Raw genomic sequence first — 15,434 nt, forward strand, 5'->3', positions numbered from 1 at the left:
GGTGCGGTTCTGATTAACTTCGCTATCCGAACTCTTGGGTAAACAAGAGGACGTGCCGCCACAGCTAATGACGGATAAGCAAGCTATCTTTAGATAGATATCGATTGATTTTGCCCTAGAACTTGTTTGGAAGCTAGCTATTTTGTTCAGATGCTGAGAATAATAACTGTGGTTCCAAGAATAATTTATTTGTATTGGGAATACTACTATGTTTAGGCTTATGAGCAAAGACAAAATAAATAAATAAAAATCAATAGACGAATTCCGAACTAACCTAGGACAAAAATAAGAATTAAAAACACAAAGCTAGCAACTTTAAATTCAGTTTAAAAGCCATTAAAATCCGATTCCGAATTCAAAACCTGAAATTGAAACGTCATTCGCGCCAATGTTCCACTTGCGATTCGAAACTTTGAGAATGGAACTCTAACTCTCAAGTTGTGTCCGCAGGGAGAGATGTCGCTACACGTCGCAGGGAGAAAATGGCGGCCAACATGGCGACGACGCGTAATGTCCGACGTGTCGTCGTTTTGACAGCCACTGGGGATATTGCAACCGAGAACTGGGCCGCTGACTGCTGATAAATTATGTTTATATCAAATAAATAACATTTTCCATGCCGCTGGATTGATATTAATGAGGGCTTGTTTTCGCTTTGTGTTTATTTTTTATAGGACAAATATTCAGGGCACATTTTGTAGAGAGACTTTTTAAACTGTGACGGTTTTTAGAGTTCATAAGTCAAATAAATGACACTGAATTTGTTTGATGAAAATCGTTACGTTCTAGATAGATACGTTTACATATTCGTGCAGTCAACAGGTGGTTATAAAAAATCAATTTTCTTAAAAGATTTTTTGAAAACTGCAAAACTAGATAAATCTGTTTTCATGCAATTTCCATGATATATAGAGCTAGTTATTACCTTTGATATTGGGAGCTGAAAATATAATGTATTCATCAAAAACCCAAACCTTTTGCTTTCTTTAAATGGCATCCCTAAATCTAAGTTTATAATTCTAAGAATTCATTCGGACTGTGCCATTCTATTTCATTTAAAATTACTCATGGCGTTCTTTGCTAGTTTATTTTGTCAGAAAACAATCAAGATTTTAAATTTATTAATTTGTTACCTAGTACTTAATGTCCTAATGTAATACCTAATCAGTCTGCCTTAGAAGGATAGTTTAGTACTTTAAAATCATTTAATTACACTAGAATCTTTTTCCGAAATGAAAAAGCGAAAGATAACGTTAACAATGACATAACAAAACGATATAAGGAAGGAAACATTGAGAAAATAACAAAATCATGACTTCGTTATCTGCATAAAATCAATGGAAACCTGAGTAAGCGAAAGACAAAAGAGAAAATAAAGACTTCACAAGTAGAATTATTTTATGAATGCATAGTCACAAAATAAACTGGGTTACGTGATAGTTAATAGTATCTTACTGACTGTCTATGTGACACATTCAATTTTATTTTAGGGAAATAAACTTGTAACACTATATTAAATTTATTCGATAACGAATGACATTAGCTTTTTCTTTAATGGGAATGATTGAAGAAACCCTATAATTAATTTTAATTTGTATCAATAAAAACTCCAACCAGTAGTTCCTGAGATAAGTGCGTTCAAACAAATATTTCATCATCCTAATATTTATTATTGTAGATTTGTTGTGTAAACCAAACGTAATGACACTGCAGTAATGTTCGAATAGACTTTAAACAACAAATAAATAAAAGATTGAAAACATGCCAATAATACAAATTCCTGTTGACAGTATATAAATCGCGTCAACAGACGACAATGGAGTAAGCAGACTGCTGGAGGTCCGGAGGGACGGTAGCAGTGCTGACAGCAGCGGAATATTGGATCCGAGCCAGTGGAACTTAATGTAGCTTGACGGCATCACCTAGTTCAGGAAGTAGGGAGAAACTTGCTGGAGAAAGTGTTTTGTTAATAGAGGAGGAATTGGTGAATGTGTTTATTATTTTGTATGTATGTGGGAATAATTGGCTTGTTTGTTGATTTTCCCGTTTGCAGTCTTTGTATTAGCCTTGAGATAGTTAAGTTTACAAAAAAATGTGAGGCCTTTGAATACACATATTATTATTTTGTCGTTTGTTTGTTAATTCCATGTACCTATGAACGAAACTGTTGCAATATACATCTCGTTACCAAATTCCGGGCTTTTAGAAAAAAAATCAAAATCTTCAAAATATATGCACATATTCCAGAAACCCAATAGCATTCTGTCCGGCGAGGAAATTCGACTCAGGTCCCAGTCATCGGCAATCGATACAATACCTCACCGACCACAGTCAAGTGGCAGTCAAGATATCTATAAATAGTCTCAAAAACTCTTGACTGAAAGACTACGAAATTATTTACGAAAACATCAAAGGTTTGATTTGTATTCAAACGGAAAATTCGATTCAGTCCCAGTAGTTCACGATTTCAATGGTATAATAGGTCGTTCAGGTTTGACCTACTAACGGGTCATGTGGTGTGGCTTAAATGGCGATCATGAATTGAAGTACTGCTTTACGTTTTTCACATTTTTTTTCAGCATAATAAGCTCTTATTCCTGCAGACGTATTTTTCTGAGAAACACTACTCTATCTTATTACCGTAGATGTATATTTATCTCATACGAGTGTCGAAATACAAGCTTATAAACGCCGAAGCGATGATACTTAATGTGAAAACGCTTAAGTCAATATTAAAAAGCGAATTTGAGACGAGATCATTCACGCTATTATTGTTGGCACCAATATTAAAATGGAGATCAAAATAATCGTAGAAAAGAAGTAAGATAAAAATAGAGTTGTAATAAAACTTATTTTCCTAAATGTCGTAAAAATATTTTCGATATAAAAATACTTAATTCTAATGTTAGAAATATAATATCTATTCTTATTAAAGACTTACTAATTGTAATTTTAAGCGGTTTTAGTTATCTAAAAACTACTTACGGAATAAAAAACGTGAAATTATTTGAAACTACAATCTAGAAGCTGTTAATTTTATTGATGTTTGTTTGAAAACTGTTATGAGCGGTCTACGAAGCGTTTGTTGTTAGAATCGAAATCATACTAAAACAGACTTTCACAAGAAGCGAAGCTTTGCCACTAGGACTATTACTACCTCTCTCACGTTTATGAGTGTCTACTACAATAGTTTCATCCGAAATTTTATCAAGTACTTCAAAAAGTATTTTGAATTCTACCATGTTTCCTAAAATTACGGGATAGTCATCAATTTCCTACCTCTATTTTGAACGTCTTAGACGTAGAACTTCAAAATCTTTTAAGTTGAAGGTGCGTTTATGAGCCTGTTCACATGACAAATGTTGAACGCACATTTACAACTACTACATTTTATTCAGGCCGTAATGCTAGCGTTAGCTTGAATAAAATGTTTGTAGTTGTAAACGAGAGTTATCAAAACGCGTCTTAAACGCTTCTCATGTGAACAGGCTCTAATGCATCAACTACAAATAAATCTATAACCTTTGCGAAGACTAATACAACGATATTAAATACATTTATGCTACGTCACGTCACACGTACTTCATAAAACATGAACACTAAAAAAATATGTTTGCTCACAAAAAATACGTTGATAAAAAGTCTAATAAATCTTAAATATTTGCCAAACTCTTTTTTAGTCAAAGATACCAATTCCCGATAAGTTGTTCAAAGTTTTTGCGCCTCGGGAAAAATCATGCTGTGAAACTGCTACAGAGCGGGCGTTAAACTTGGTTACATGTGTAAAGAAATGTCAATAAATTATATTGAAACGACGCATTTTGCTTTTCAATCTGTGGTTTATATGACGTTTCGGAATGAGGCGTATGATGGCGTTGATTGCTCAATTTGTTTCATATGAGCTATATTTTATAGTTTGATAAGTATTTTTTGTTACATTTAGAGACAGGAAAACTTTTTTTTAATACTATAAGTGTAAATGTTATGACATATAGTTCAATACATAATGTTAAACTAACACTTAAATTTTCTATTCTTCTATAAATTCCACATGTATTTTAACGTCAATATGCAAATATCATGTATTCAGTTTACAGTTCACAACAACTAAATGTATTCATATTTGAGATACGAACTACAATGTTACTATTCCAGAATTTAAAATCTTATTCTTATTAACAAATATACAAACCACTACTTTAACAAAAATGTAACAATTTTAATTACAAACATGTTCCATTTTATCAAAAAAACCTAATGAGAATGAGGAAAAATCTTACGATTTGTCGTAGGAACATTTGAAATAAATATGAAAGTACATTTAAAATTCCGACAAACTCAACTCATATGAAAAGTATATCTCATAACTCAACTACGGTTCCCTAATAAAGCGATATAAACAAACAGAATAAAATATCTTACGGAGAATTGACCTGAATACTATTGAGAACTTTTCTCTTACATAAAAATGTAGTCGCGTATGTTTTGACATGTTATATGGGAAACTATGTAAGGTAGATGCAGACTGGCAACTTTATGTCGCGCGACGAACCCGACCACTTCTTTGATTAAAGTCTTACCGATTATCGCGAAAGGTATCACAATTTATTTAGAATATAATATTTAAAATACAAATAGTATATGAATTTGCTACCACTTTAAGTCAAGAAAATTGAGAATTATTGTAAAATGAGTGCAAATTATTTCAGCAATAACACTTTAAACTCATAGCATTTTTATCATTTAAGTAGTTTTCTAACCCCTCTTCTTATTGCTGAAGAAAACCTTTGTCTAGTAATGGGACAGTTAGCAGTTAAATTGACGATATATTTTCATAATTCCACTAACAACATGATCTATTACAGTACAAGAGATGGCAAAACTATAGTTTCTAGCCATGTCAATGGCTTGAACAACTTAGACACTAGGTTGACGATTAACCATACGATACCCTAAACCAGAAGACTACAGGCTGCTTTCGGTGGGGTGCATAGCAAAACTGATAAGTTTTGCCCTGCCCCCCAACGTCTAGAGTAGCAAAGGAGGGTGACACAAAGGATCAGAAATGGTCGAAGTCAGGCAGGCATTAACTGGCACCCCCACCCCTAAGATAAGATAATAACCATACGATACATACATAGATACATAGATAGACAGATTCTACAAAACAGTATTTCAGTAGTCATTCTGTAAATCGCGCAACAAAAAGTGTCCAGTCTGCATCTTTGACCTAGTTCTGACCGCGATATATCTGTGTTAGTAGCCATAAGTCCGTTATCCGAAGCTTCTAACTAATTTGCATTGGAAAACAGTTGTTAAATGTTGCCTTCGCGTTCTTAACGGCGTTTTGTTCCACTGTTATTTTATTTGATGTGTTATTGTATTAGCTTGTTAAAAAATTTTAACATGTTATTTTAAAATAGCGTTTTAAAATATTTATTGCTTATAAAACGGCCCTATTTTTATAGGTGTTTTGAAAATCAGTTGTGTAGATTTTGTTAATGTTAGTTAAAATTATGTTTACTTTAGTTTTTATTGAATTATTCACTGTGTAGTTTTAATTTGTTACATTGGTCATATACTCGTAGTTAGAATAACTTTCAGTTATAGTTATTAAAAGTTCTGAAGCTATTCTGCTTTTCCTGAAACTGTATTTATTCGATAGTTTATAACTGAATATAAATTTATATGAAAAAACATCGTTAATATAAAATATGAGAGAGACAGATTCCATCTACATATTTTCATATTTCGAGGATTATATTTCTCTTTTCATCGATGTATGAAATATGTTTATATTATGATTTCACGTAGATATTTCTGTTGAATGGATGTGAATGATGAAATCAAATCACCTGGCAGTGAATGTAGGCTTTGTTTAAAAATCTCGATTTTTTTAATAAAACGATGTTCAGTTTTTTTGTGTATTGCATAAATTTACACATAGTGTTCCATTATATTCTCATATTCGGGAGAGAAGTTGCCGAAATAGCAACATCAAATTTTTATTTTATAATTATGTTATTGAAGTAAAAACTTTAATAGCTTTTTGATTTTATAATAACTAGTATTTTAAAGTCCTTTATGATGGCTGAAAAGCCGTAATATTTATGGAATGTACTTAAATTCAATTTAATTTCTTCTTACATAATAGTATTGAAACTTTGTGATTTAATGTAGAACATATTTTATCTACGAAGGCAACAAATGGAAGCATTAGTGCTGCTATTCTAGCGATTGTAAGCTTTGGCTTTTTTTGGATCTTTCTCGAAAATTCGCCATTTTACTTTAAAAAAAATCACATTTTTTACTTCTAACTCGTGTTTCCCAACTTTTAGATAAGCATTGGCTAGCTTACCAGGTGGATTCTCACAGTTGTGTTCATACATTTGCTGTATCTATGACATAACTTATCCAGCACTTATCCACAAGTTGTAAAACTGTATATAATTTCATGGCTGATGTAGTAAAATGGCGAATTTGTATATCCAAAGTAAGCCTAAGGCCTTCTAAACACAAATATTTTTCAAAACCTTTAACTTACTCTCCGGTTTAAACGTGACTCGTTCTGAAATAACAAAATAGTCCGTTAATTCTTAGTTATTGCTATTCGTTGCCCGTTATTATCAAGTTATTGCTTAAACATCTGCACGCTTAAGTAACTGTTTATAATATAAACGAAGTTAATTACTCTAAAGCCTAGAATAAATCTAGAACTAATTTTATTTCTAGTTATATTGATTTTTTCTAATGCCGCGTTATAAAAAAGCGGTGTATTACTAGAGCGTTGTACATTTTCAGCCGCAATTTTTTGGAAAATGTACGAAACTGGCTCATATTTCATACAACCCGCCGTCTACGTTATAACAACTATCTAACGTCAATCTCTAATAATAATACCTATAACTATTTTTCTGTAACAATTTTCTTTTATATCTATGCTATTAAAAGAATAAATCTATTGGGCATGCTACACCTTGTGATCGTCACTACATAGTAGTAATATTTAACTTGAACTAGAATTAGAAATTCAATTAGATAATGTACAGGGTCTAACAGCGACCTGAGACTCAATGTTAACAGCCGTAGCCTGCATCTTGCATTTAATCATCTGTATACAATTTTTCAGATTATGGCAATAGCTGATGAAACACCAGTCAGTATAAGATCAAATAGTAGGCACGAAATAATAAACCTGAAAAAACAAGCGAAAGTAAACTGACGTTTTCTGTTTTAAATAAAATATTTCGCTCAATCAGAAGGTGTATCATGCCCATTCACTTCAATTCCACTTAACTAACGTACACAAGTCGTGTTGTGCACGTCTTATACAAAGTTTTGCCGGCAAGTAGCGGGCGGTGTACGCCGCACACTTTTCTCGAAGACATCGAGTGTTGTTGTTAGTTTTCACTTACCTGTGTTGCCGATCAGCGATACATGGAACAAAAGATAAGTATACATTAGTTTTGTGGACAGAAATCTTCACTTGATTATATTTGTTCATTGTTACATATTCTACAATATCTGTGGAAAAGTGATATAGTGTGTATTTATTGTTATAATGTTCTACTAAATGTTTAGAGCACTATGGTTAAGTTACAGAATAGTTACAGCACTAGGAGGTCATCGATACGATTTTTACATGAAACAAATAAATATGAATGTGAATTATAATTTTATTACAATTCAGGTTATTCTGTATATTCTTTGCTAATAATATTAGGTACCAGCGTGGCAAGATTTATAATAAAACAAGATTCGTCATTAAAAAAATTACTGAAAAGAAAATTTTTGTTGAAATCCTTAGGTAACATGCATGAAATGATACTAAAAGAACATTCTACAGAAAAAACTAAAGTTGCCTTCACTTACATAAGCCGTTATTACTCGAAAAACTTGACTGTAAACTGTGTAAAAGTAAATAATAAACTAGTTTAATTCAAACGTATGAGTTCCCGTGCGATGGAAGCTGCAAAGTTATGTAATATGAACCAGATAAATACACACTAATAAAGAGCTAAGCGCGGTTTGTTTGTTTGTTCATGTTCCGTGGTTGCTTCCTCGTAATCGCTGTGCTATTATATCTTTACTACGTGCAACTACTGTTATTAAAGTACGTAATCAAAATATTTGTGATATAATAATATGTATTTCTATTGTTACGAAGGGTTTTGTATAATCATATTATTACTCTTATGTAATATACATTAAATTATGCATTTTTTCATAGATGTAGGGAAATAACCAAAGAACGCCTCTTGGTACGATCCTTGCAAACTTCTCTTGCTGTACAGGACTAAACATACATGAAATCACGCTTTTTTCCCAATTTGGGATTAGGCAAAGACTGAAGAATACATAATACTTATGTATGACATTGTATGTATAGATTACTGTTATATTTGTTGGCAAACAGTAAAGATAAGAGAAAAAGACAACTCTATAAACGGTAAGTAACGTTTTCATAACACAAATATAATACTTATTATAAAATGAATAACGTAAAATTATCAGCTTTCCAATGACAAAACCACTCTACTTAACTATAGTTCTATAGTAAGCAGAAAAGCTTTTAATGTTATGCACCTAACTAAGTTAGTTTGGAAACTGTTACTCTAAGTCGTAGCGAAAATGTAAAGTTGTCACATACAATGCAACGACAAATATGACTTTGATCAATCGCATATTGCTTTGCCAACTAATGTATCTAGAATTCAGATCCTAAATCGAAGTCACAGTTCATTGACATGACCTAGAAAACTAAAGCAAAAATATACTTCGTAACATCATCCCAAAAACTTCGATTATAGCCCAATAACTTTGTAGAGAGCCTTGTATGCAAGGTACGCGACTGTCGGAGGTGTTCAAAATTCTGATTTGACCACGTCAGTAATTCCTAGGCTTATTCAGTAAACGCTGGCCAATTTCCTACAGCTACTTAATTTTAGACATACACGGAATTATTGTTTTTTTGCGTTATGGTCTTCCTGCTGGGCAGAGGTCTTCTCCCGAACGAGGGAGGGGTTAAGTCTTCAGTTCACCACGATGGTCAAATTGGGTTGGGAACTGCATGCCCTCAAGAAATGTATTAAATACATTTTAGGAAGGCAAGATTTCATCACGAAGTTTTTCCTTTATCGTCAGAGCAAGTGGTATTTATTTCTAATGGACACCTCTTCAAAAAGTCATCGGTGTGTGGCCTCGATTTAGAATTAGCTTTTCTAAATAAATCAGGCATAGCAAGGCTCGCTACTAAGTTGTAAGATAATAAACCTAAATAAATTATTCATGCAATCTTCAAATACAGAAGAAATGTAAAAACAGGTAAAAGTAAGTAACAAAAAGGTGTAGTACAGAAACATAACAATTATTTTTATTGCGTTTTCAAATCTTGGAGTTTGATGCGAGTGTTTTTGCGGACGACGACGCGCCGCGGTGGCGCCGAGCTCGACCCCCTTTGTATCTACCCCTGGAGAGGGTTGCAAGTCATAGGAAACACGACGATTAAATTATTTTGTACTATTTATTACTAATATATCTACCGCTGAAAGCTTCTTTTATAAATTAACAATAAAGTATTAGGTTAGGTTTAGTTTCAAAAATATGTTTTGAATAGGTTTTACAGCCTCTTATTTTTAGTAAGGCTCACTTTTAGAGCTACATGAGCACATTATTTGCGACCTAGTTTTACTTTTAATAATTTCAATTACCTTGTCAAGTTTAAAGAAGATGGCATAGCAAAATTAATATCAAATTGTTATCAAAATAAAATAACTAACTGACTCGCTTCCTTCTATGCCTTATATGCTCACCTAAGTAGTCTCCCGGCGAGCCTGCCGGTGCCTCCCCGAATAAACACCCAGTTACCATGTAAATAGCGATTTTACGTACACACTGAAGTACTCACCGAGAAGTACCGAGCTCTCCGCGACACATGTTAAATATCTTACAATTTTCAACACACATTACTGTGTTGAAGGGATCAAATGGAAAAATTGTGTGCCGTTGTAAATTTGTGGTTTTCACAAAATTATCATTGTGGATTCAGTGATGTAAGGTACGTTTTACGAGCGGAAAATAACTTGATTCATTGTTGTCGAAGGTCAATTTTGCGCAGGAATTTTCCGCTGTGTTTTGGGTTAGGGTTGCGAAGTGACGGGAGAATTGGGTCAGTTAAGGAACTGATATTTTCCTCTTTCTTATCCCTTTACGTTAAATATTTGGTGTTGATTCTGCAAAAATAGAGTGCTAAGGATAGCCTTTATTTTCTTTATATTCGTATACAAATACTTTGAAGTCTGATATAGATATTATCACTATTTAATAAAAAGAGCAATAAAACTTAGCTTTTGTAAAAAATTTATTCCTAGAAATGAAAACCATATCCTATTCATAACACCGGACAACAGCAATAAAACATTTTACAATGATTAAGTAAAGGGAATAGAAAATTCACTGGAAATTAAAAGTAAAAAACTAGAGGCAAAGGTTTTTCTGTGAAAGTGAGGATTTTTCTCGGAAATCTACGGAGCGTTGGTCCTTTGCATATTACGAAAGAGGGGGTGAGGTGCATCTAGTAGGGGGTGGAAAAGGGGGGTGAAAATATTGTATACAAAGACCTCGCACATCACGCCGGCACACTACAATCAATTCTTTGAAAATGTCGCACGGAATATCAGGTATCAATGTGGAAAATATTTGAAAAATAAAATACGTTTTTCCGTTTGACTGAATAGTGGATAGAGCTGTTCGCGGTATGTTTTCATATGTGTCGTAGTTATAGATGTGTTCTGAACGGAAGATAAACTGACAGTAGATTTATTATTCAGTTTTAGACTAAAAATCGTGCTCGGAAATATTATTAGGACATCTGGATAACTGAGAGTTCTTAAAACTATTTTGACATTCATGGTGTTGCCCTTACTGAGTCACAATAGTTTCCTAAACATAAGCCAATGGGTCAAAATACATATGTGAATAAGTTGACTGTTGACCGATCGTGTCATTTCAAGTTGTAACTTGTGACCATGGCTACTGCAAATTGTATCGAAACGTCAAGTATATAAAGCACTAGCTGACTCGCGCAACTTCGCTTGCGTCACATAAGAGAGAATGGGTCGTAATTTTATGGGTCCCGCTTTTGTAACATTTTTTTCTTGTTCTCTGCTCCTATTGGTCGTAGCGTGATGGTATATAGACTTCCTCGATAAATGGGCTATCTAACACTGAAATAATTTTTCAAATCGCACCAGTAGTTCCTGAGATTAGCGCGTTCAAACAAACAAACAAACTCTTCAGCTTTATAATATTAGTATAGATGATCGCGCTCACGGTTTCTCCCCATGGATATAAGATAAAAAAATATCAATATGGTAACCTCGTAAAAGTGATATTGTCATCCCAAAATGTCAAGAGACTATTGAAATGTTTTAATTGTACACCCACGTACATACTGTAAACAAAGCGAGTGCTTAAATTAGTAAAATTAAACGCGGGTATAATTAAAGGGAGAGGCTTTGGCACGTTTTTTTTTACAAATGACCGCAAAGGGAGCACTCACACAAAGTCTATTATACAATAAAGGTAACTGTCCCGAACCGTGTCTGTGCATTGAATATTAAAAATATACCTTTTTCCTTAAACGTGATAAAGTCAAATAGTATGCTTTTTGTAGAGATTAAAAAGAATGAGTCTGTGTTTTGATAATTTTGACGACGACACGGCTAGCTATACTTTTATCATTTGTATTAGATGTGGTGGTTTAGACATCTAACCGGCAATCATGGGATCAACACGTACTTATTATGTATTATAGAAGTGCAGTAGAGTATTAGAATATGATTCTCTTTTTTCACATATAAATCACATAGAAATTGGAACAAATCTAAGTCTATGAAAAGATGTGTTGTTGTACGTTATTTCGATAGCAAATGCTGAATATCTATCCAGATAGGGACAATCTAAACCAAAATCCATCTAACCCAGATAGTAAATGAACAAAAGTTATGCCTTAATTTTATCCCTATGAGGAAATACACAGATTTCATAACACTTGAAATTCATTTGCACTTTGTAGGGGTTTAATCAGTAAGGTCGTAAGTGTTTGATGTAGGTCCGTGTTGTGGTTTCAAACCAAAATGCGGCTTAGTCTAAGTCGGGCTAAACCTAAGTGTAGCCACAACCTTCCCTGGCTTTCGGCTGTAGCCCGTATACATATTTTATGAAAACATTGTACAATTGCTATCAGTTTGGACGTGTGAGGATTTCGCTTTTGTGTAAATTGTTTGAATTGGTTTAGGGAGCTTCCTGTAACATCTGTTTTATAGTAAAAGTGATCATGTTACGACAGAACTGCTCGTGACTAAGTATATATTCTGACAATATAATAAAGAGCACTGGACGCATTACATAACAAGAATATAATTGAGATTCTGATGCATGTTCAAAATAAGTAACAAACAGGTAGTGGTCTACCTACCTAAGCCACTTTATAAATCTTATACACCCAAGCAGCCCACGTGATTATGATGATGTCTATTTCGAGTTTTCTTTCTGCAGGAGATATAGAGTGCAGTTTTAAACGGGTGTTAGGTACCTCAATTAAGTTTAATTTGAGCCGTGTTTTTCTTTTTTAAATTAAGGGTAATTTATTATGATAAGTATACCTAAGTGTCGTTGTTATATTATTTCGTCAGAGAGTAATTTTACATACTACCATTTATGATTTTGAGTGAAAAACAAACTCCAATATTTTACATACTAAAGTACAACGAGCTCTATCGTAAAATTCGCGTGAAAGGTGTCCTGAATATACTGTAGCCGTTTTTTCTTGTTTATTTTACGAGCCCCACAGTGTTGCCAATATAACGGGCGGCGGCTCAATAATGCAAATATTTTTCAAAGCGTTCATAGCGTGTTACTCACTGATGGGTTAAAATCAACCCAGTTAGGTTACCCTGTGAGTACTATGTGTGTTTATCTTTTGTTTCTATGTGGGAATAATGGACGTGTGTTGTTATGAAAGGAATGCAATGTATTGTTGTAAGAAATTAAATAGTATTTGTTGTGGGAGAAAGAAAGTCTAAGGTCAAAATCGATATTGCCCACCAGCAGGCTTATCACGTATCTGAGTTGACAGCTAGTGTACGTCAAATTGATGGTCATTATTCAGTACATTGCTGCTTTGACGTAACGTGCTAACCACAGTAGTCTAAGGGAGAAAACAATGTACAGTGTCTTTTAAATATTTGACAGCTGAGATACGTGATAGCCCCCCTGAAATGTATATAAAAATAATTCAAATGGAGGTAAGGAAGTTTGCAGGAATCGTCCCAAGTGGCGTTCTCTATGGCAAAATATTTAATCTTATATTCCTCTATGCAGCTAAAAAAAAAATATGACGCAAAAGATAACCATTTTAAAATCAACATAGAGAAAAAACTGTTCGCCCGATTTGAGCTTACACCGAGTTAAATATACAAAGCCGTCAGACCAACATTTTAACTTAAATCTTTACACTAAGGAAATCGAACCAAACACACACAGCACGGTAACGACATTCCAATAACTATCCTCACTGCGCCACATGTTCCGACTTGCACTGAAATGAACATAGTTGTACAGTATCCGTTACACTGTATCATGTATGTATGTGTAAGTTTTGCATATGGATGAAGTTCGCCTACTAATAACAATGCCCTAGTGTCGCTAGACTTGGTAGATATGTAATTGATGTCACGTGTGCTCTAAGGCTGTTCGTTCGACATCTGTGTCGGATATACTACTATTTTAGTATGAAAATAGTTCTCTTATAATCCCCTAACAGCCAATGTTCGGATTCAGCGACCAATTTATAGAAAGCGGCCAATGGTGCAAGACTTTTTAAAGTGTTCAAGTGCGTGCATCATACAAAGGTACGGACTCTTTTCCTTCACTATCACAGTCTGGATAGATAACCGTCATGACGAAAGAGAGATCAGGCACAGGACCGACTGACAGCTGACGGCTTTACATGCTTTCCGAGGCACAGAGGTCTACGACCTCAAACTTCTCACTCCGGGCAATCTCCAAGATTTTTTTTTACCGAAAACTCAAAAAATACTTTTTGGCCCGACGCAATATTCGAACCCAAGACAAGTCGCATACACTATCAACCCTACAAACGCAGTCAAGTGCTCATAATATATACAGTACTATGCATCGATTGACCAACTTATTTATTGAGATTTACTTGCTATTACATGGGATTAACATTGTTAATATCGGAACATGAGTGTATTTCATATACCTGCATCTTTAGCACTTATAGGTATGTATGATATAGCGCAGTTTCAAGGGAGTACTAGCAATATAGTCAAGTGGTATTGTTATTGTAATTTGTGGTGCTTCAGTTAATGTATTACCGCTGTGCGTGCAAGGCTGTGTACGTTATCAAATTAAGCCAGTGTGGCTCGATTAAATAATGTTATTACTGCTAATGGGGTATTAAAAGATAATATTTTGTGTTGTGTGCAATTAAATTTATTTTTATGTGGCGTGTCCTTCAATATGGCAATTACTTTTTACTTTACAATAGTAAGAGAGTGCCACTAAAATAACCCGGATATTGGCATGATAATAACTTATGTAACAACTTAAGACAGAAAGTCCTCTAAGTAGAGACTAAATAGATTACCGACTTGGTATTACATTGATCTCACAACTTTTTACAGTAGAGGGAGACTGAGCTGGGAGACTTGGGTATTTTTACAGGATGTTTTTGATGGTATTCAGAATTTGGTCATAAATTAATTTCATAACAACCACAGCCTCGTCATCTGAGTTTTATCATAAAATATCATTTCATAAAGTATACCGGTGTGTTTTCATACAAGCTCACGAGTACTACGCACCCAACCTCACTGAGGGTCCTTACGATAAGTGCGTATGTTTTCTCCTTAGGCGCTCCTCCTGTCCCGCGTATAAAGCAATAAAGATAATAAATGGTGCTGTTACTAGGTGAAGCAAAATATTCGAGTAGAAACATCTCTTCGCGTGTTATGAGCGCCTGGTAGGTCTGTGACAATTTTGTACGATGTAATTAGCGACTAACTAGCTTTTTATATACTTACGAGTACATATAATACGTTTATGTATAGGCGTGAGAAGCTCGCGGTCTAGGCAGTCGGTCCATCGTTAGGTGATGAAAATATGGTTAGAAAGTATTAAATGTATACTATGAACTAGCTTTTAGTATCTAATTTAGGACAGAATTTTCATACAAACTTTCATCCGCTATTTTGTGGCGCCCATAGCCAATTGCGCTCACCAGTCGGTAAACGATCTGTGGGTTAAGCAACCCTTGGCGCGGTCACTCCATAGATGGGTGACCGCACAGTGGTGTTTGAGCAGGGCGTTTCCGTGCTTTGGAGGGCACGTAAAAAGTCGATCCCGAC

At 34.2% G+C, this 15,434-nt stretch overlaps 1 protein-coding gene across 3 annotated transcripts in view; it reads right to left on the reverse strand.

Annotated features, from left to right (window-relative positions):
- Ptp36E (protein tyrosine phosphatase 36E) overlaps nt 1-15,434 on the reverse strand; it is an 83,368-nt gene that overhangs the window by 31,152 nt on the left and 36,782 nt on the right. For 2 of the 3 annotated variants that reach the window (XM_076125309.1, XM_076125308.1), the window contains exon 2: nt 6,545-6,568. The exons of the other annotated variant lie outside the window; for it this stretch is intronic. In XM_076125309.1, coding sequence (XP_075981424.1) covers nt 6,545-6,568 — 24 coding nt within the window. The remainder of the gene's footprint in view (nt 1-6,544; nt 6,569-15,434) is intronic. 3 annotated transcript variants of the gene reach the window in all.

This window comes from Anticarsia gemmatalis, chromosome 17 (assembly GCF_050436995.1).
Source record: "Anticarsia gemmatalis isolate Benzon Research Colony breed Stoneville strain chromosome 17, ilAntGemm2 primary, whole genome shotgun sequence".
NCBI classification, from domain to species: Eukaryota; Metazoa; Arthropoda; class Insecta; order Lepidoptera; family Erebidae; genus Anticarsia; species Anticarsia gemmatalis.